Source organism: Leucopleurus acutus, assembly GCF_964270905.1.
Source record: "Leucopleurus acutus genome assembly, chromosome: 20".
Taxonomy (NCBI): Eukaryota; Metazoa; Chordata; class Mammalia; order Artiodactyla; family Delphinidae; genus Leucopleurus; species Leucopleurus acutus.
The window spans coordinates 19,489,227-19,510,582 of NC_139162.1; the positions used below are offsets into that span (position 1 = coordinate 19,489,227).

A 21,356-nucleotide genomic window follows, 5' to 3' on the forward strand; every position below is an offset into this window, starting at 1 on the left:
ATCAGGTCCTATCTTTGGTAAGCCAGGCTCATCATAACACCAATACAAGTAATAATGATGATGACAAAATGATGAACAGCAAGCCTTTACTGAGCGCTTGCTAGGTGTTGAGCACCATTCCATGTACTTTATGTGTCACTGTTCATTTTATCCTTATAAAAACCTATGGATTCGCTCATTATGTATTATTATTGCCATTTTACAAACAAGGAGACTGAGGCACAGAAGGGTTAGGTGTCTGCCAGAGGTCACAAAGACAGGAACCTGGAGCTGTTCTAGGACTGTGTTAGAGATTAGCCATGAGGTCTGGAGGAAGCAAGACTTTTCTCCCAGGAGAAGGGCTGAAAGCAGAAGAAATCACTCATGAGTCAATTGAATCCCTGAGAATTGGTGATAAGTCCTGCTGGGTGACCTTTGGCAAGTCACTGCACCTCTCTGTGCCTTGGTTTTCTCCTCTGCAGAGTGCCCTGCCAGAGTCGCCTCTCATTGCTGTGACACTGCATCCCTGAGATGAAGTGGAGAGTGGGGGTAGCAGTAGAGTGTGGCACCATGTCACTTGTGATAACTCAGCTCCTGGGCCCAGGTGGGAAAGGTGGGACAGGTAGACAGGGATAGGCTTACCTTGGAGGTTTCTGGAAAAATTCAATGTTCATGACAACGTTGCTTATCAATTCCTGGAAGGCTTCTCATTTGGCTTGTCCATCTGAGCTGCTGTGTAGGTATTCATCTATAATGGTGGCATCACCTCAGCGGGCACATCCTGGGGCAAGAGGCCTGCTCAGGTCCCATAGCCACAGCAGACCCTCCCAAGAGGCTCCACACCCTCCTGCCTGGCCTGCCTTATGCCCCCCAGGGCTTATGTGCCAGGAGCTAGCCACTTGCTGCCCTTGGGGGTTCTAGATGGTGTCTGGGAGGGATAAGGTCAGATCTGGAGTAAAATGCTAGCTCTGCAATCACTGCTTGGCTGTGTGACCTCAGACAGGTTGCTGAGCCTCTCTGAAAGGTAGCTCCTCCCTGGAAGGGTGTTTGGCAGCCTATGTGAAGCACAGCATTCTGGCCTGGAGTACGTGCTCAGTTGAAGTTAACCAGGAAGTTAGTGAAAGAACAAATCATGGGCACTCCCCATGGCTCCAGAGAGCAGTGATGAGGTTGTGTGAATGAGGAGGGCTCTGGGGGGGTCTCAAAGAAGGGAAATGAACATAGATTGAGCACCTCCTGGATACCAGCTCCTTGGTAGACTCTTCAAATGCAGCATCCAGTATCCTTCTTAAACAGCTCACATGGGTGGGATGTATCATCCCCATTTACAGGTGAAGAAATGGGCTCAGAGGGGTTAGGATAACTGTGGACAAGCAGCTAGGGTTGGGATTTGACCCCAGGTCCACCTGGTTTCACATCTGACAATGCAATCTTAATAGCTGAAGCTCTGGGATCAGACAACTGGCTCAAGCTCTGCCTCTGCCCTTTACCCATCATGAGACCTGAAGCCTCAGTTTCCTCATCTGTAAAATAAGGATAATGAAAGTCCCTACTTCACAGGGTTGTAATGAGGATCAAAGGAGATGAATGCCTGTCCCAGTGCTCAGCACAACACAGTTCCTGGCAGAGAGTATGTGCTCATTAAGGGGCAGTCTAGGGCTTCCCTGGTGGCACAGTGGTTGAGGGTCCGCCTGCCGATGCAGGGGACACGGGTTCGTGCCCCAGTCCGGGAAGCTCCCACATGCCGCAGAGCGGCTGGGACCGTGAGCCATGGCCTCTGAGCCTGCGCGTCCGGAGCCTGTGCTCTACAGCGGGAGAGGCCACAACAGTGAGATGCCCGCGTACCGCAAAAAAAAACAAACAAAAAAAACCAAAAACCAATTGTGTTTCTATACACTAGCAATGAACAATCTGAAGATATTAAGAAAACCATTCCATTTACAATAGCGTCAAAAAGAATAGAATACTTAGGAATAAATTTAATAAGGGAAGTTCAAGACTGTACATTAAAAACTAGAAAACATAATTGAGAGAAATTAAAGAAGACGTAACTAAATGGAAAGATGTTCCATGTTCATGGGTTAGAAGACTTAATATTGTTAAAATGGTAATACTTCCCAAACTGATCTATACATTCAGTGTGATCCCTATAAGAATCTCAGCTTTTTTTTTTTTTCCAGAAATGAACAAGCCGATCATAATTCACTTGGAAATGCAAGGGACCCAGAATAGCCAAACAATTATTATGGATTGATATGTGTCTCCACGTAAAATATATGTGGAGTCATAACCCCCAGTACCTCAGAATGTGACCTTATTTAAAGATAAGGCCGTTAGTCAAATTAAGATGATTACAGAGGTGGGCCCTAGTCTAATATGCCTGGTGTCCTTGTAAAAGGGGGAAATTTAGACACAGAGACAGACGGGTCAGAGGGAAGACAATGTGAAGCCAGAGGGAGAATGCCATCTATAAGCCAAGGAATGTGTGAGGCTACCAGAAACTAGGAAAGAGGCATGGATTCTCTCACACAGCACTCAGAAGGAACCAACCCTGCTAACACCTTGATTTCAGACTTGTAGCCTCTAGGATTGTGAGACAATTAACTTCTCTTGTTTAAGTCACCCAGACTGTGGTCCTTTGTTATGGCAACTCTGGCAAAATAATACAGCAACCCTGAAAAAGAACAAAGCTGGGGAATTCACACTTCCCAATTTCAAAACTTACTATAAAACTACAGTAATCAAGATAGTGTGGTAGTAGCATAAGGATAGACATAAAAATTAACAGAGTAGAACTGAAAGCCCAAAAACAAGCTCCTTCATTCATGACCAATTGATTTTCAGTAAGGGCACCAAGACAGTTCAATAAGAATAGGTTTTTTTCAACAAAAGATGCAGGGACAGCTGGATAACCACATGCAAAAGAATCCCTAATTTATACCATATACAAAAATTAACTTCAGATGAATGTAATTCATTCATGTAACAGCTAAAACTATAAAATTCTTAGAAGAAATCATAGAGGTAAATCTTTATGACCTTGGATTAAGCAACCATTTTTTAGATATGACACAAAAAGGCCAAGCAACAAAAGAAAAAATAAATTAAACCTCATCAAAATAAAGAATTTTTGGGTTGCAAAGGTTACTGTCAGCAAAGTGAAAAGACAACCCACAGAATGGGAAAAATAGTTGCAAATCATATATTGGATAAGAGACTTGTATCTAGAATATACGTAAATTTTTACCACTCAACAATAAAAAGGCAAATAATCCAAATGGTCAAAAGATTTCAGAAGACATTTCTCCAAAGGAGATATAAAAAGGGCCAATAAGCGCATGAAAAGATGTTCACTATTTTAGTCACTAGGGAAGTGCAACTCAAAACCACAATGAGATACCACTTCACACCCACTGGGATGACTACAATCAAAACAAAAGATATTAACAAGCATCGGCAAGGATGTGGAGTGATTGAAATCCTCACACACTGCTGGTGGGAACGTAAAATGGTGCAGCTACTTTGGAAAACAGTTCAGCAGTGCCTGAAATGATGAAACAAAGAGTTGCTATATGACCCAGAGTTTCCATTCCTAAGTATATAACCAAGAGAAATTAAGTCATATGTTTGCACAAAAACTGGTACATAAATGTTCTTAGTAGGGGAATCCATAAGAGCCAAAAATGTGGAAACAACCCAACTGCCTATCAACTGATGGATGGATAAACAAAATGCGGTATATCCATACAGTAGACTATTCAGCCACAGAAAGGAATGAAGTACTGATATCTGTTACAACATACATGAACCTTGAAAACATTATATTAGATGAAAGGAGTCATACACAAAAAACCATATACTGGGATTTCCCTGGTGGTCCAGTGGGTAAGACTCTGAGCCCCCAATGCAAGGGGGCCCAGTTCCATCCCTGCTTGGGGAACTAGATTCTACATGCATGCCACAACTAAGAGTTTGCATGCCGCAACTAAGACCTGGCACAGCCAAAGTAAATAAACAATATTTAAAAACCAAACAACCCCCCCCCAAAAAAACCCAAAACCCATATATTGTGTGATTCTATTCTATGAAATGTCCAGAATAGGCAAATCCATAGATTTGACAGAAAGTAGATGCGCGATTATCAGGGGCTCGGGGTGGTGGTGCGGGGAGGGACGGGAAGTGACTGCTAATGGGCACCGGCTTGTTTTTGGGTGATGCTGATGCAAATGTTCTGGAATAAGATAGTGGTGATGGTTGCACAACTTTGTGAATATACTAAAAACCACTGAACTGTACACTTTAAAGGGGTAAATGTTATGGTATGTAAATTACACTAAAAAAAAAAGTTGAGATTTGGGCTTCCCTGGTGGTGCAGTGGTTAAGAGTCTGCCTGCCAATGCAGGGGACACGGGTTCGATCCCTGGTCCGGGACGATCCCACATTGCGCAGAGCAACTGGGCCCGTGCGCCACAACTGCTGAGCCTGCGCTCTGGAGTCCGCGAGCCGCGGGTGCTGAAGCCCCCCGCGCCTGGAGCCCGTGCTCCGCAACAAGAGAGGCCACTGCATTGAGAGGCCTGCGCACCACAACTAAGAGTGGCCCCTGCTCGCCGCAGCTAGAGAAAGCCCGCACACAGCCACGAAGACCCAACGCAGCCAAAAATAAATAAATTTATATTTTTTAAAAAAGTTGACATTTAAAAATTGTGGTCTGCAAATGCTGGTAAAGTTGCAATGAAACTTGTAGACTCCAGGGACTTCCCTGGCGGTCCAGTGGTTAGGACTCCGCGCTTCCACTGCAAGGGGCATGGGTTTGATCCCCGGCTGGGGAACTAAGATCCTGCAAGCCGTGCAGTACTTCCAAAACAAAACAAGACACCTGTAGACTTTGCTGGTGGCAGTTTAAATCGGCAGAGCAGTTTCAGAAAGTGTTACGCCAATGGCGACATGTAAGAAATGGAGAGGTCTCCATAAGGTATATGAGTTACTTTCCATGGCTAAAGCTTTCATCATGGATATTTAGTAAACAGCTAGTTGGCTGAAAAATGTACAGTTTATGGAAATTCACATAACATACAATAAACCATTATAAAGTATACAATTCAGTGGCATTTAGTGTGTTTGCAATTTTGTGTAACTACCGCATCTCTCTAGTTACAAAACTCTTTCACTTCCCCAGCAATACACCCTGTACCCATTAAGTAGTCACTCTCCATTCCCACCCCTACCCCCCTCACCTCACACACCAATACCCCCATCCCCTGATGACCTGATAACCATTAATCTGCTCTCTGCCTCTATGGATTTACCTATCCTGGATGTATCACATAAAAGCAATCATACGATATGTGACCTTTTGTGTCTGGCTTCTTTCACTTAGCACCATGTTTTTGAGGTTCATCTAAGTTGCAGCACATATCAGTACTTCATTCCTTTTTCATGGCCGAATAATATTTCACTGTGGCTGCACCACAATTTTTTTATCCATTCATTCATTGAAGGGCATTTGGGTTGTTTCTACCTTTTGACTATTATGAATAATACTGCTATAAACATTTATTTATACATTTCTCTGTGGTCCTACGTTTTCATTTCTCTTGACTGTATAGCTAGGAATGGAATTGCTGGTCATATGGTAATTCTGTGTTTAATGTTCTGAAAAACAAACAAGCTCTTCTCCACAGTGGTTGGATGATGCCGTCATAGAGCCTCAGCACCTTGGGCCTGAGCAGCTCTGCCAAGGGGCCCGAGGACTGAGGATACCCAGGGTGTATGTTGGGGGTGACTCTCAGGTAGGCCTGCTCTCTTGGAGGACCCTCAAACGACAGGGCAGAAGCAGGGCACTACCCTCAAGTGGCCCTGAGACCCGGGGTAGGGATGATGGCGGAAAGGGGGCAGGAAGACTGCTATTAACAACTCGAATCCCATTCCAAATGCAGGGAAGATGTGACTTAAGAGCCAGACCTCCTGCACTCAAATCCTGGCTCTGCCAAGTGGCAGCTGTGTGACCTAATACAAGTTACTTCACAGCTCTGGGCCTAGTTTTGTCATCCATAAAACAGTGATGATAACCGGAACCAACCTCATAGGGTTAAAGTGAGGTTACATTGTGAAAACACGAGGCGAGAAACCAGAGCCAATGGGAGCCTGTTCTTGTGTCAGGATAGGGTCTGTCAGGGTGTCTGTCTCTCTGCTGGCTTGGGAGACTCCCACTCCAAGGCAGGGCAGGACTTACCTCTGGGCCTCAGTGTCAGGAACATGGCTGGCCGGGAGTGGGAGGTGGGGGGATGGGTGGAGAGTATGAGGCGCTGGCAAATATTTGCTGATTCCAACAGTTGGATGTGCTGATTCAATGAGGGACAGGGTGAGGGTCATGCCTGGACTAGGTGCCAGATCCTCTCCTGGGGTTCCAGCTGGCACCTCGAGTTGGAGAGCCTGAGGATCAAACTTCTGCCAGAAATAACCAGTGCAGCTTCCTGAATCCTCTCTGGAAGCCTCCCTGGTGGGGCTGTTCCCTCTCCCATAATCTTGACACATAGGTACATTCAGGGCCTCATGAGAAAGAGAGAGACTGAGAAAGAGAGAGAGAGAGGCAGGTAACCAACCACAACGAGATGCCACTACATACCCATTAAATTAATCAAATGTAAAAGACTGATAAGACCAAGTGTTGGCAAGGGTCTGGAACAATTGGACCCCACCTATATGGCCGGTGGGCGTGCAGAAATGGAACAGTTGGAAGACAGTTTGGCACCTTCTTTAAAAGTTAAGCATACACTCTCCATATGACCCTGCGATTCCACTCTTAGCTATTTACTATTTACAAAACGAAAGCATACGTCCACACAAGGACTTATCTGAAAATGTTCATAGCAACTTTATTGAAAATAGCCAAAAAATAGAAATCACTCAGATGTCCATCAATGGATGAATGGATAAAACGTGGCATGTCATATATGGAATACTATTCAGCAAGAAAAGAGAACTACTAGTTGAATCTCAAAAACATTATGCTAAGAGACAGAAGCTGGTAAAAGAATGATTTCATTTCTGTGACATTTTAGAAAAGGCAAACTATAGCAACAGAAAGCGATTTAGTGGTTGTGAGGGACCAGGGTCAGGGCAGTGCAAAGTGGAGTAAAGGAACTTTTTTTTTTTTAAGATTTTTTTTTTTTGATGTGGATCATTTTTAAAGTCTTTATTGAATTTGTTACAATATTGCCTCTATTTTATGTTTTGGCTTTTTGGCCACGAGGCATGTGGGATCCCAGCTCCCCAACCAGGGATCGAACCCACATCCCCCACATCAGAAGGCGAAGTCCTAACAACTGGACCACTAGGGAAGTCCCTAAAGGAACTTTTCTGAGCAATGGATGCATCCTAAAACTTGATGTGATGGTGGTTGTATGTCTTATACATTTATCCAAATTTATCAAACTGTACATCTAAAATGGGTAAATTTGATTGTATGTAAATTATTCCATAATAAAGCTGTTAAAAAAAATAAGATTAACTAAAACTAGTCCTAAAAACTAGTTCTGGGAATCCACTTTTGGGAAGTATACTGTGCATATGCAGTACTGAAAAACAGAGGCATGCATGCCATAGGTGCTCAATAAATGCTTTCAGGATGCGGGGGGCGGGGGGGGGGGGGGCGGGGGAAGCATTAGCACCAGGCAGTGTTCTTTGGAAGGAAAGCTCCTTCTGGCTCGAGTTGGTCATCTCAAGCTTAAGGTTATGCTAGTCTGCCATCTGGTGGCCATAGTTGGCAATGCAGGAATCTCCAGCCTTCAAGCCCAACTTCAGGAGGCTCTATGGTGGGGCAGAAAGAAGGGGGACCTTCCTCCTGGGAAACCTGGTGCCCAGAGGGTCAGAGATAGGGAGTCCTAGATCTATGAGAAGAGGGATACAGCTTCTTAATAATAGAGAGAAAGTGCTTTGGTGGCACAAACAGGCAGAGTGAACATAACTGGTACCTCTACATATTGAGATAAAATGTAAGATAGGGTTTTTTTGTGGGCGGGAGATGGTGCAGGGGGAATAAAAGTTTGGGGAAAACAATGAGATAAGTAGGAAGACGAATCACGTGGATACCCACAGTGAATTGGTGAGTTGGGTGATGCTCAGCAGAGGGGGTGGGGGAGGGGGGCAGGGTAGCAAGGGGAATTCTAAAAGGCAAGAGGAGACCTCCCTGGATGAAGAGGCCCTTGGGAGCCAGCCGACAAGAGTCTCTTCCCCTAGATATGCCTGGATCTTCTGACTCCTCAATCCTACTTCCAGGAAACATCCCACAGATAAACATCTCCATGGATGTGCTACAGTCATGTAAAGCTTGGGCCCTACAGTGTCTGCAGAACCACTGAGAATGAAGACAAACTTCCGGAGGCAGTGACTGAGGAACCTGCCTGCTTCTCCTGGCCAGTGGGCAGCTGGTCCAGGCTCCAGGGACCCATGGACAAGCCCACTCTGAGTTCCTACAAAAAATGGGGTCAGTTACCTCTGTGGGACACTGATAAGTGAATGAGTAGGTTGTTTAAATGTCAATGATAGATGACACTTAATCTAGGGGGACAATGAGTGGGGACAGGGACATTTACATTCTTAGTAGTTGGGAGCCTCAGTGGGGCTGAGATCTCAGAGCTCCCAGGCTCCTGGTATCCAGGCTTCCTATTGGCCATTTACAGATGGAAAGCATGGGGGCCTTGCTGAGAGCCAAGTGTGGGCGACATGCCCCAAAGCACCTTCCTTCAGAGGGAGAAGAGAAAGAGAGTGGGGCGGGAGTGGAGGTGAGGAAGGGAGGATAGGGCCCAGGGCCCAGTGGGGTGTTGAGGAAGGTAAACTTCCATTGGGGTTCGCTCATCCAGCTTCCTGGGAGGGTTTATGGATTGTGTCTAACAAGAGAGGACCCATGGCAGGCTTGGGAACATCATGCAGTAGGTTCTTCAATGTTTGCTGGATGGATGGATGGGTAGACAAATGAATGAATGAATGAATGGCTATGTGAATGAAGGAAAAAACTACTGGCTCCTCACTGGGTTTGTGTGGGCACATCCAGCAGACCCCCACCTACACTCAAGCCCACCCCTCCACCCCCCTCCCCCCAGACGCAGGCAGTTACAGTTCTGTGTGCTTCTCCTTGGCCTCCATTAGCTCCCGTATCTTCTGGGGTAGGATCTTTGTCCAGAACTGCAGCCTGTGGGCCTTCAGGGCTCGGCCCACTGCAGGCTGCGTGTTCAGCTGCATGTACTGCTCCTCCTGGTTGAACACAGGCCAGTGGGGCAGACCCTCGCCGTTGGGGTTCCTGTAGACATGCCCTCCCGTGGGGCAGTGTGAAGGTCACTCTGGGCCCTACCCAGCCCAGACAGAGCACCGTGACTGGGGTCAGGCAAGGCAGCCAAACAAGCTTGGGGAATGGGGGTGGGGTTCCAGAAGGAGGAAAGAAACTACCTCCCACCAGAGCGTCAGCTCCGCAGGGGACAGGGCGGCCTCTGTCCCTTCCTGATAGAGGGAGGCTCTGCAGATAACAGCACTGTCACCCCCCATCCAGGTCACCCCAAGATGGAATGAGTGTCCAGCGCCCATAAGGCCCCTTTCTGTCCAGGAGGGTCCTGGAGCTGGGGAGGGGGCTGCCATGCAATTAAGGACACATCCGCTAATGAAGTCACCACAGACAAGGGGAGCCCAGGATGGGCTCAAGCCCTGCCCTCCCCACCGTGGAGGTTAAAGTAGGAGTGTGACATCTCACCCATTTCGAGCAAAGTTGGCCCAATACTTCATCATCTTCCTGCTCAGCAGCTCCTCCTCCTCAGTGAGTTGGACTACAGAGCAAGAGGACAAGGGTCCAGGTCAGGGCAACTCCAGTCCGGCATGTGGGTCATTCCCCCTCACTCCATCCCAGGCTCCTCCCTGCCATCCCAAGGCCTGGCTCTCTGCCCGCTCCCCAGGCCCTCTCCTTGCCCAAACCCCATATATTCATCCCGGCCTCTGGCTGACCCAACACTGGGCTCATCCCTGACCCAGAAGGCTCCCTTCTTCTGACAGCAGAAGGCCATTTAAGAAATAAATATGGGGCTTCCCTGGTGGCGCAGTGGTTGAGGGTCTGCCTGCCGATGCAGGGGACACGGGTTCGTGCCCCGGTCCGGGAAGATCCCACATGCCGCGGAGCGCCTGGGCCCGTGAGCCATGGCTGCTGAGCCTGCGCGTCCAGAGCCTGTGTTCCGCAACGGGAGAGGCCACAACAGTGAGAGGCCCACGTACCGCAAAAAAAAAAAAAAAAAAAAAAAGAAAGAAATATGAAAAAGAAAGAAAGCAAGGAAGGAAGGAATGAAGGAAGGGAAGGAAAGAAAGAGAGAGAGAAAGGAAGGAAGAAAGAAAGAAAGGAGGGAGGGAGGAGAGAAAAGAAAACAAAAGGAAGAAAGAAAGAGAGAGAGAGAGAGAGGGAGGGAGGGAGGGAGGGAGGAAGGAAGGAAGGAAGGAAGGAAGGAAGGAAGGAAGGAAGAAAGAAAGAGGCCTTTCCAACACCCCCTCTGCACCCATGCCAGAAACCCAAGGTCAGGGTGGGGAGAGGTGGAGGGAGCACGGGTTCCAGTCTGAAGAATGCTACACTCCAATTCAAGCTCAATCTTTCTAGCTGTCACGTCTTGGACACCTGATCCCCTCCTCCCGCTGAGCCTCAGTTTCCTCGTCTGTACAGTGAGGGCAATCACCCTCACTCAGGGTCTTAGCCAATGTCCCATCCCACATCCTGGGAATGAGGAGCCTCTGAGAGACCCCCACCTAGGAAGACTCACTGTGGCTGCTCCCGAAAGGACTTCTGAAGATGAAGTGAACCTCATCTCCATGGTCTGCCCTCACATAGCTCGGCCTGAAATCCCTGAAGAAGCTCGGCTGATGCTGGAACTCGTAGAAGTAGACAGGGGCATAGGAACCTGGGGAGGTGCGGAAGACGGGCCGTGACCTGGCAGCCCCTCACCTGGAGCTTTCTTGCATCACCCATGGTGATGACATAGCTAAGTCCAAAGCTGGTTGGAATCTGGACAATGGGGTGGAGGAGCCCCAGGCTGGAGCAAGGGCAGTGGGAAGGGCCTGGGTTCAAATTGTGGCCTTGGAACTTCCTAGGCTATGGTTTTAGGCAAGTCACTGAAGGTCACTGAACATGTTTCCTCCTCCGTAAAATGGAGTAAATGTCTGTCTCTTAGACTAGCCATGAGGATTTACCACGATGAAGGATATCAAGTGCCGGGCACCAATAAATAGACATGGTCTAGGTTTTGGACACCAGTAGACCTCATCTGGCACCTGCAGCTGTGAGTGGCCCCCTAGCCAGTCTGGCCTTAGTGCAGATGTACTCACACTGCAACTTTGCTACTTGGAGTGCAGGGATCACGAAGATGCAGTCCCCCAGGATCTCATGGAACTGGATTCGGAGGGTCTGGGGGTCCTCACTGTCCCCTATGTACTCCTCCATCAACAGGTCGCCAAACTCAGGCGGCATCATCTGCGCCAGGGGATCAGGAAGAGGCAGGTTAGGCAGGCTGGCGGGGCCGGGACGCAGCAGAGGCAGGACCGGGAGACGGATCCTGGGATGGGATAGGGAATCGGGGAAAGGGGCCAAGCTCTGGGCGAGGGGTGCTGCATGCACAGGATATCTGGGGGCTGGGTTTCCCGTGCCTTGGGAGAGGAAAGGAGCCCCCTCCCCATGTGGGCAGGTCCCCAGGAACCTCACCATCATTTTTGATATTTTCTGCAAGTCATCCTTTATGGTCTCTCTGTCCATTTCCTTCTGGGCGTCAGAATTGTTCATGAACTGGGTGGTGGGGGAGTCTCGAGTTGGAGATAGGATGGGCCTGGAGCTACGAAGCCCCGAGGCCTTCCCCCTGGATGGGCTCCCCCGCACCTGGAGGCTTGGGAGTGGGCCTCACCGAGGGGAGGATCCAACTGTACTCATCGCTGTTTACACCAATGATGCTGGGGACAGGGTGCAAGTCGGCAGAGGCCAGCAGCTCCTGGGGGTGCTTGGGCAGGAAGATCCCGTCCACCAGGCCAGGGATGATGCTGAAGGGCTAAGGGACACTCAAGGTCAGGTTGCAGACAATTTCTGATGCCGCAGACATCTCCCACCCCTTCTTGGCTCGTCCCAGAATGCTCACACCCACCCCAGCAGGTCCTATACCTGCCTCAGCATGGCCTGGCCTCGATTTCCCATCCAGGGCTGTGAGGACACCAAGGTGAGGAGCTACAGTAACTTGCCCAGGGAGGATGAAGGGCACCCAGGCTTGCCTGCCCCACACCTACTGGACCCTTCCCTCCACAGCCATGTCCATCAGTCAAACCTTGCTGATGGCCAGAATCTCCTCTTCACTCTTGTGCCGCAGGCAGTCCACCAGGGCCTCTGAGTCAACCCGGCCACAGGCAGACAGGTTGGCCACCACCTGTAAAGAGACCAGGCAGCGGCTGGCTCATGCTTCCAGGTAGGGGAGAGAGGTTTGCCCAGTGCCCCAGTTGGAGGCAGGTGTACCCCAAATCTCACAGAGTATTGTGAATGGATTCCTACAGTTTTGAAATTGTTCCAACTTCCCTGATGCTCAGAGGACTCTGCCAGGGGGGCCATCCCACCTGCCTAGATGGTCCTGCCTATGATGGGGGCCCCCAGCGCAGCAGTCTTGTGGGCCACAGAATGCACTCAGCCTCTGCACTGACAGAGGTCTGTGAATTCTGACCCTTGAACAATCCCCACATAGGTGGCTGTTTCCAAGGTCCTCTGATGACAGGGGAGTCCTTGTTATCCCCATTTAACAGACAGAGTAATGGAGGCTGAGAGGTAAGAGATGGGGCAGCAGGTCTGGGCTTCCCATGGTTGGGGGCACTCACTGTGGAGACCACGTCAGATGAGTTGGCGGTGAAGTTGGGCAGCAGGGCCACGCCACTCTCCATGATGGCACAGTGGAAGAGTCCTTTGGACATGGGGGACACAACATGCAAAGACACGCTCATGCCACCCGCAGACGCGCCAAAAATGGTGACATGGTCAGGGTCGCCTCCAAAGTAGATGATATTCTGCTGGACCCAGCGTAGTGCGGCCACTTGATCCAGGTAGCCCCAGTTGCCAGTTGCGTGTTTGTCTCCAGTGCTGAGAGGTGGCAGGGATGAGGGTCATGGGAGTGTCCTGGCTCCATCAGCCTGCGTTGCCGAGCCCAGCCCCAGTCTCACCTGAAGAAGCCCAGCAAACCCAGGCGGTACTGGATAACGACCACCACCACGTCCTCGAAGGCCGCCAGAGCAGAGCCGTCATACGTGGAAGCCATGCCCATGACAAAGCCACCACCGTGGATCCACACCATCACCTGGCGAATCCAAGGCACAGACACCATATGGCTCCCACCATGCCCAAACCCCATCAGCGCTGCTACCTAAACTAACCACCACTTTGGCTCTGTCCTCCTAGCCACACGGACAGAACTCCAGCAAGACAAAGTGGTGTCTTCACGACCTAGGCTGAAGGCAACCCAAGTTCTATCAGGAAAACCGGACCTCCCACACTTTGGGGCCCGTCCCACATACCGAAGCCTGGCTCCATTTCTCCCAGAACCCTCTCTGACATGGAAAGAAAAGGGATGTCTCTCTGATCACCCCACATGCATGCACATTAATTACAAGTGTGCTCTATTCTCATTGGCCCAACAGATAATCCATGGCTGGGGTCTCCGGCCACCGCAAAGTGCATCCCTCAGCACCTGAGTGGGTCCTGGGTATGAGTTGGTTGGGTATAGGTCCTGGGTCCCTACCAGGGCCACAGTTTCTGACATCTGGGAGCAGCCAGGGTTCTGTGACCCTGTGCCCAGGCATCAGCCACCCATGCTGGGTAAGAAATACTCTCTTGGATCTGATAGTAAGAAGCTTCTTAACAGGGTCCACACTGCAGTGGGGCCCAGGCTGATCTTGTTCTTTTCAATCTTCTGCAGAAGAAATGTCCTCCCACCCCTTAGCCAGCTGTGGCCTGGCACTCACAGGCAGCTTAGAGCCCTCATGGGAATGCGCAGGTGTGTAGATGTTGAGGTACAGGCAGTCTTCAGACATGGAGGTAGAAGGCAGGGTCACATTCAGTAGTTTCAGAGTCATTCTTTTCACGCTAGCGAAGTCCTGCAGACACCTGGTGACCGTGGCAGGCAGTCAGTCCTGGGGCCATGCTGTGGCCATAACCAGATCCTGGGCCCAGATATGCTCCCAACTACCCTTAGTCCCACTTCCTCTGATACCTCACTCACGTGTGATCCCTCCCTAAAGCCCCTTTGCACCAAGCTACAGGCCACAGACTCTGGGGAAGCTGGGATGGAGCCTAGTCTTCCAGGAGGCCTCAAGCTTATGAGGGCCTTGGATATCAATCCTCCTGAGGTTGAGAAATCTTGACTCTGGAGGGTCTCTATGAGAACGATTGGTTGCATGTGTTGACATTCACCACCATATCACTGTACTCAGGCAGACCTGGAACAGGGGAGTAGCCTGTACACATGTGCTGCCAAAAGGAATGGATTAATTTCTCATGAGAAGGGCAGTGGGACATCCCTCATCCCAAGTCAGACTCTCAGGGAACCTCATCACTCCCACAGTTTCCAGTTTCAAGAACATATACACGCCCCTTGGTCAACGACATCTGGCCCTGTCGGTTGGCACAGTGACTGTGCAGAGTGGGGTCTTCTGCTCCTCAGGGATCTACAGTGTCTGCTGCTAGAGTCAGGAGCTCCTACGAGGTTCAAACCTCTCCCAGAGATACCTCCTCTGGTGGCAGAGATCACCTGCCACAACTAGAACCTAGGGAGTTGTGTGTCTCTGCTTGTCCCTTCAGCTTGTGGAGCTAATGCTCTTTGAGTGCTAAGTCCTCAGTCTGGGAAAGTTACTTCACCCTTCCAAGCCCCTGCATGCTTATCAGAAAAATGCATGTGAAAATCCACCAAACTCGGAGGGAAAACTGGCTGTTTTGAAATGACATGAAATGACAACTGCAGCCTGGCCCAGAGCTCAGAGTACCCTCTATCCCAGGGCTTAGAGTTCCCTGGACCCCCTGCTTACTTGGCTGGGTGGGAGGTCCCATCCTTTATACCACTCCAAGATTCCGGGGGCTCCGGGGGCGCAAACCGCAACAGCCCTAGAGGTGGCTTGGCGAAGGGAATTCCCAAGAAGGTGTGGATCCCCACATCAGTGTTCTTCACATGGACGAGGCTCCCCCGCACCTGGCCCGTGTGCGTGGTCCGCACAGGGCTGGCAGAGTCCTGGCCTGTGGGCAGAGAGATGGACATCAGGGTTGGGTCTCCCCATTTAGCCGCCCTCCCAGACTGTTGATGTCGCCACCTCCTTCCTGTCCTCAGCTCAGCTCAAGGGACACTGAGCTTTACAGATTTCCTGCCTGTAACTCTGCGCCCCCCACCCGCAACTGCCTTCACTGCCCCAGCCTTTTCCACCATGCTCACTGAGGCTCCTTGGGGCTCGGCACCATGGTTTAGCCCCATAGTTTAGCCTCAAACAAATAGTCACAAATGAGCTTGATGGAGTGAGAGTGTCCTTTCTGCTCACTGTGTGCCAGGTCCTAGGAGGCAGTAGAACTGTGGGAATCGGACAGACAAGATTCCTGTCCTTAAGGATCTCACACTCTAGGTGGCAAGAATGACATAAAGAAAGTATCCTCCAAACAAAGAGTGATAATATGAGGAGAACTACAAAGAGAAGGGCAGCTGTGTCTAGAACATAAAAAGCACAGCCTGCTCTGCTATGGGGATCAGGGAGGCAGGAAGAGATTGAAAGTCCCCTAACAGAGAAAAAGCGGATATTATTATTTTTGTTTTTTTAATTAATTTATTTATTTTTTGCTGTGTTGGGTCTTTGTTGCTGTGTGCGGGCTTTCTCTAGTTGCGGCGAGCGGGGGCTACTCTTCATTGCGGTGCACGGGCTTCTCATTGCGGTGGCTTCTCTTGTTGCAGAGCACGGGCTCTGGGTGCACGGGCTTCAGTAGTTGTGGCTCGCGGGCTCTAGAGTGCAGGCTCAGTAGTTGTGGCACACGGGCTTACTTGCTCTATGGCATGTGGGATCTTCCTGGACCAGGGGTCGAACCCGTGCCCCCTGCATTGGCAGGCGGATTCTTAAGCACTGCGCCACCAGGGAAGCCCAGAGCTGATATTCTTAATAGATAAAGAATTTCTATAAATGAATAAGAAATATGCCAGCTACGCATATTTGGTGAAAGAATATGTTCAGACAGAATAAGGAATACCAGTAAACGGCTCTTACACAAATGAGATGTTCATCTCACTCATGCTAAGAGAAATGCACATTGAAATCTGACTGTGATGTCAACAACTTATTTTGTCACCGAAAGCAAGACAATCAGACATTGTATGTTTTCTGTTGGAAGTCCACTGCACCACATATGAAGTAGTCTTGTCCCCAAACAAAACAAAGCAAAACCTAAAATCTGAATCTGGTCAAGCCTCTGGAATATAAATACAAGTTTACAGGCACACAGGAGACAGAGAAACAGTTAAAAGACACCCTAGGGATGTAATCAGCAAGACCCAAACTCTGTTATATGTGGAATCTAAAAAAAATGATACAGATGAACTTATTTACAAAACAGTGACTCACAGACATAGAAAACAAACTTATGGTTACCAAAGGGACAAAGGGGGGAGGGATAAATTAGGATTTTGGGATTAACACAAACACAGTACTATATATAAAATAACCAACAAGGACCTATTGTATAGCACAGGGAGTTATACTCAATATCTTGTAATAATCTATAAGGGAAAACATTCTGAATATATAATATATATAACTGAACCACTTTACTGTACGCCTGAAACTAACACAACATTATAAATCAACTATACTTCAGGAAAAACAAAAACAAAAAAACCCTCAAACTCTGGGATACTCTCCAGAACAAACTGGTTTCTTCAACACAGCAACAAAATTACAAGAAAAATAAAAGAGAGGCAGAGGAGGAATCTGAAGATTGAAAGAGACTCATGAAATACTTCAAAAAGATAGATAATAATAAATATTGGAAAGGATGTGGAAAAACTGGAACCTTTGTATATTGCCGGTGGGAAGGGAGAATGGTGCAGGTGCTTTGGAAAACACCCTGGCAGTTTTTCAAAAGGTTAAACATAGGACTTCCCTGGTGGCGCAGTGGTTAAGAATCCGCCTCCCAACGCAGGGGTCACGGGTTCGAGCCCTGGTCCGGGAAGATCCCACATGCCGCAGCTAAGCCCGTGCACCACAACTACTGAGCCCGTATGCCACAACTACTGAAGCCCGTGCACCTAGAGCCTGTGCTCCGCAACAAGAGAAGCCACTGCACCGCAACGAAGAGTAGCCCCTGTTCGCCACAACTAGAGAAAGCTCGCGCGCAGCAACGAAGACCCAACACAGCCAAAAATAAATAAATTAATTAATTTTTTTTAAAAAAGGTTAAATATAGAGTTACCACAGACCCAGCAATCCCACTCCTAGGTATAAACCCAAGAGAATTGAAAACATATGTCCACAAAAAAACTTGTGTATGAGTGTTCATAGCAGGATTATTTATAATAGCCAAAAAGTGGAAACAATCCAAATGTCCATCAACTGATAAATGGATTGATAAGATGTACCATATCTATACAATGGAATATTATTCAGCAATAAAAAGAAGTACCGAACATGCTACAATACGGATGAACCTTGAAAATACGCTAAGTGAAAAAAGCCAGTCACAAAGGGCCACATATTGGATTATTTCATTTATACTTCCAGAATTGGTGTATTCATAGCGACAGAAATGTTGGGGAAAGGGGAATTGATGTGGTAAACTCTGTGAATATACTAAAAACCACTTTAAATGGGTAAAAGTTATGCCATGTGAATTATATCTCAAATCTGTTATTAAAAAAAGCACATCTACTAATGTTTAAAGTAAGAACATTGTTTAAATCATGGTTTTAAAAAAGTCATAAATATGATGAGATAATATGAAATAAGAATATTTGACTAGATGTTTGATTACATTAAGAAATTATGAGAGACATATATTTCTTCTTTTAGTAGGACATGATAAAAAAAATTACAGGTGAGGGGCTTCCCTGGTGGCGCAGTGGTTGAGAGTCCGCCTGCCGATGCAGGGGACATGGGTTTATGCCCCGGTCCGGGAAGATCCCACATGCCGCAGAGTGGCTGGGCCCATGAGCCATGGCCGCTGAGCCTGCAGTCCGGAGCCTGTGCTCCGCAATGGGAGAGGCCACAACAGTGAGAGGCCCGCGTACCACAAAAAAAAAAAAAAAATTACAGGTGATATGATGTCTGAGATTTGCTTCAAATAATGGTGCAAAGGAGAGGTGATAAACCAGACAAAACTAAGTTGCCCAGGTCTTGATAACTGTTAAAGGTAGATCACGGTACACTGAGTTTGTTATATTATTCTTGCTACCTCAGATGAGGAGCCCTGCAGTGCTGTGAGACCTCGGGCAGTCCTGACCCTCTCTGTGCCTCAGGGCGCAGGGAGGTATCCAGTCAGGCTCCCAATTCCCCTGGTGTTATCTCCACTGGCTCCCACCTCCCTGGCGCCTTTCCTCCTGCAGGCTCAGGCTCTGCTTCTGCAGAATTTGGCACATTTGAGCCTGGTTTCATAACAAAAAGTAAAAAAAAAGAAAGAAAACAAAAAAACATCCTTATGGAACTATATTACCCTACACCCATTAGATTAACGTGGATGAATGCACCTGACGACACCTGGTGTGGGTGAGGCCGGAGTTAGCAGCTATTCACATGCTCCACAGAGGGCAACTGAACAGTGCCTTTCCAAGTCAGAAGACTCATCCTTCTCCCGAGGAACACGCTGTCTACCTAAGTCCTTTGTGGGATGTAACGTCTGCCCATGTAATTCACTGCCTCCACCGACCTTTAATGCTTGATGTTTGTTATAGCAAAAGACAAAACCTGCTAAAATGTTCCTGAGCAGAGGCTAGTTACACCAAGGATGCTTCCTCCTTGAAGAGAAGCCCTTTCATTAAACAGTATGAATAAGTTCTACCATGTGGGCATGTGGAGAGGTCACTCCCTGTGTCAGGAAGTGGAAAAGCCAGGGACCAAAAAGGGAGGCAATGTGTGACCATTTGGGTGAAAACCAAGGATGCATGCACACATCCATTCTTGGGTAAACTCCTGGTTAATGTGTGGAAGGCCCTGGGGACCTAGATGGTCCCTGCCTATAAGCCAAGACTGGGTGGGAAAGGAGAGGGTCAGACCCATCATCTGTGCTTGCCAGTTCTTCTTTTCTGAAAGTGGGTCCCATCCAACATAGCAACATTTTTAGAAAGAGGCATCAGCGAGGCCTCGCAGATCGTGGCGCTGGAAGGTTCCAGCGACCTCTTAGAGCCTGGTGAGCAAGGGGTAAGGGCAGAAGCACGATGGGTTGGGCCTCGGGGTGGTCGTGAGTGTGGACGCTACCCAGGCAGATTCAACTGGGAAGGGAGAGGATCAGGTTCCACAGGCAGAGCCCGTTTGGATTAGAGGATCACACCCTTCAAGAGGAGCGCAGGGGACTTCCCTAGTGGCCCAATGGTTAAGACTCCACACTCCCCAGGTGGGGGGTGTGGGTTCGATCCCTGGTCAGGGAACTAGATCCCACATGCTGCAACTAAAAGATCCCATGTGCTGCAACTAAAGATCCCACATGCTGCAAGGAAGATCCTGCATGCTGCAACTAAGACCCGGCGCAGCCAAATAAATAAATTTTTTTTTTTAAAAGAGGGGGCACAGGAGCTGGAGCTGTGCCCAGGTGCCGTGACCACATAGTGTAAGCTATAAAGGCTACCAGTAAGGGCTGGCACAAAGAGAGATCACCTTTGCCCTGGAGGTCAAGACCTGCCCTCATTCGGGGTGGGTGCATGGGGTGAAGAGAAGCACGTTTAAGTCTGTCTGATAGTAGGATGTGGTGGCTGGGGGATGGGGGTTTCTGTAGGCTTAGCCAGTAACCTTGCCCAGGGCTCCTGTGGAGAGGGGCTCAGTGGGTGTCAGGACCCCCCTCTGGCCAAGGGCAGAGCCAAATGGTGGCGGGAAGGTATAATTATTGTTGTTATTACCCCCGTCAGCACCAGCTCCACCACAAACACTCGCAGGGAAATGTCCCAAATAACTCCCCAGCCCCGGCGATGCTCAGAGCCCCTAGGGCCTGCTTGCGCCTTGGGGTAGTGCGACTTGGGGCAGCCCAAACTCTCTCTGCGCCTCAGGGGGCGCAGAGATGGCGTCGTATCCCTCACACGGTTCTGGTGCTGGAACTCTCCACCGGCTCCCACCTCCCGGACGCCTTTCCTTCCGCAGCCTCAGGTCCTGCCTCTGCAGAATTTGGCAAATCCTACCCCGGTACCTGCCGCCCCGCGTCGGAGCCTCACCCTGGCCCGGGACAAGGAGAAGCAGGACTCCGAAGGCCACGGCTCTCAGCCGCTTGCGAAGTCGGTCAAGCTGCATCGTGGGCTCACAGGTCTTTTTTGCACTACCGACGGACATGCTGCTTTTCACCAGGAGGCTGCGCAGGGACGCATCCAGCCGTCGACGATTGAGTGTCTCGCCCAGGCCTGGACTTTGTACTGGGAAGGGAGTAGGCGGGGAAAGACGGGTTTGGCAGGAAAGCAGGACAGAACGGGTAAAGGCCAGGGGCAGGTACGGGCTAGCACAGCCGCTTCCCCTCTGTCCTCTTGGGCCTCCTCCGCAGGGACCTTGAGGCTTCTGCAGCCCCTCCGCAATACCAAGAACCCTCTCCACAAACCTGCATTCACTGTCCTTATAGTCACAGGCCCGACAAGCGTGTTCCGAGGGGGAGAGAGAGGGAGCAATAATCTGTGATTGGGGAAACCAGGAGAGCTTCCTTGACGAGGTGCACGATCAGGATTCCCATAGACAGATAAATAAAAACGACCTTCGTTCAGAGTGGAAGGAACCGCCCGAGTAAAGGCAGGGAAGTCTGACGGCCCTTCATTCCAAAAACTCCTCCTTGCTTTCGGGGATCGATTTCCTGGGTCCGCCTTCATTCCCCTATTGTCCCTGGTCTGAGGGTCTCTGTGGGCCCTCCTCCCTACTCGGCAAAGGCCGGCCTTCTGAAACGCACACCTGACTGTGGCACTCATCTTAAGGACACCCTCAACCCCACCCCGTGTCTTTCCCTGTCCCCACCTCCCGTCAAAATCGAGGTCACGGTCCTTTATCCATTGGACAAACATTTGAAGAACGTCTTTAGGGCCGCACGCTGGGAACCGGGAGAGCACTCCCAGGCCCAAGGTGCAGCGGGGGCTGCAGGTGCGTCACTGGGAAGTTCGGAAACGCAGTGAACCGTGCCAGGACAGAGGCAACTCTGG

At 49.4% G+C, this 21,356-nt stretch overlaps 1 protein-coding gene across 5 annotated transcripts; it reads right to left on the reverse strand.

The window, feature by feature from the left end:
- Nucleotides 1-795: 795 nt before the first annotated feature.
- On the reverse strand, nt 796-21,231 carry CES2 (carboxylesterase 2). 5 transcript variants are annotated; one of them, XR_014326991.1, is made up of 16 exons: nt 21,175-21,231; nt 20,397-20,591; nt 15,043-15,247; nt 13,984-14,125; nt 13,186-13,319; nt 12,847-13,105; nt 12,309-12,407; nt 11,898-12,038; nt 11,702-11,782; nt 11,329-11,473; nt 10,767-10,904; nt 9,722-9,794; nt 9,095-9,277; nt 6,212-6,547; nt 2,530-2,653; nt 796-1,784 (listed from the first exon to the last, which is right to left on the reverse strand). XR_014326991.1 is itself a non-coding variant. In XM_082862063.1 (16 exons), the coding sequence occupies exons 2-15, from the start codon at nt 20,509-20,511 to the stop codon at nt 3,514-3,516; spliced, it is 2,061 nt and encodes a 686-aa protein (XP_082718189.1). In that variant the 5' UTR covers nt 20,512-20,591; nt 21,175-21,231; the 3' UTR covers nt 2,593-2,653; nt 3,466-3,513. The 5 variants fall into 5 exon arrangements, 4 of the variants coding, with proteins under 4 accessions (XP_082718187.1, XP_082718188.1, XP_082718189.1 ...); XM_082862063.1 differs by lacking the exon at nt 796-1,784 and adding an exon at nt 3,466-3,523 and having other exon boundaries at nt 2,593-2,653; XM_082862061.1 differs by having other exon boundaries at nt 796-2,653.
- Nucleotides 21,232-21,356: the final 125 nt, after the last annotated feature.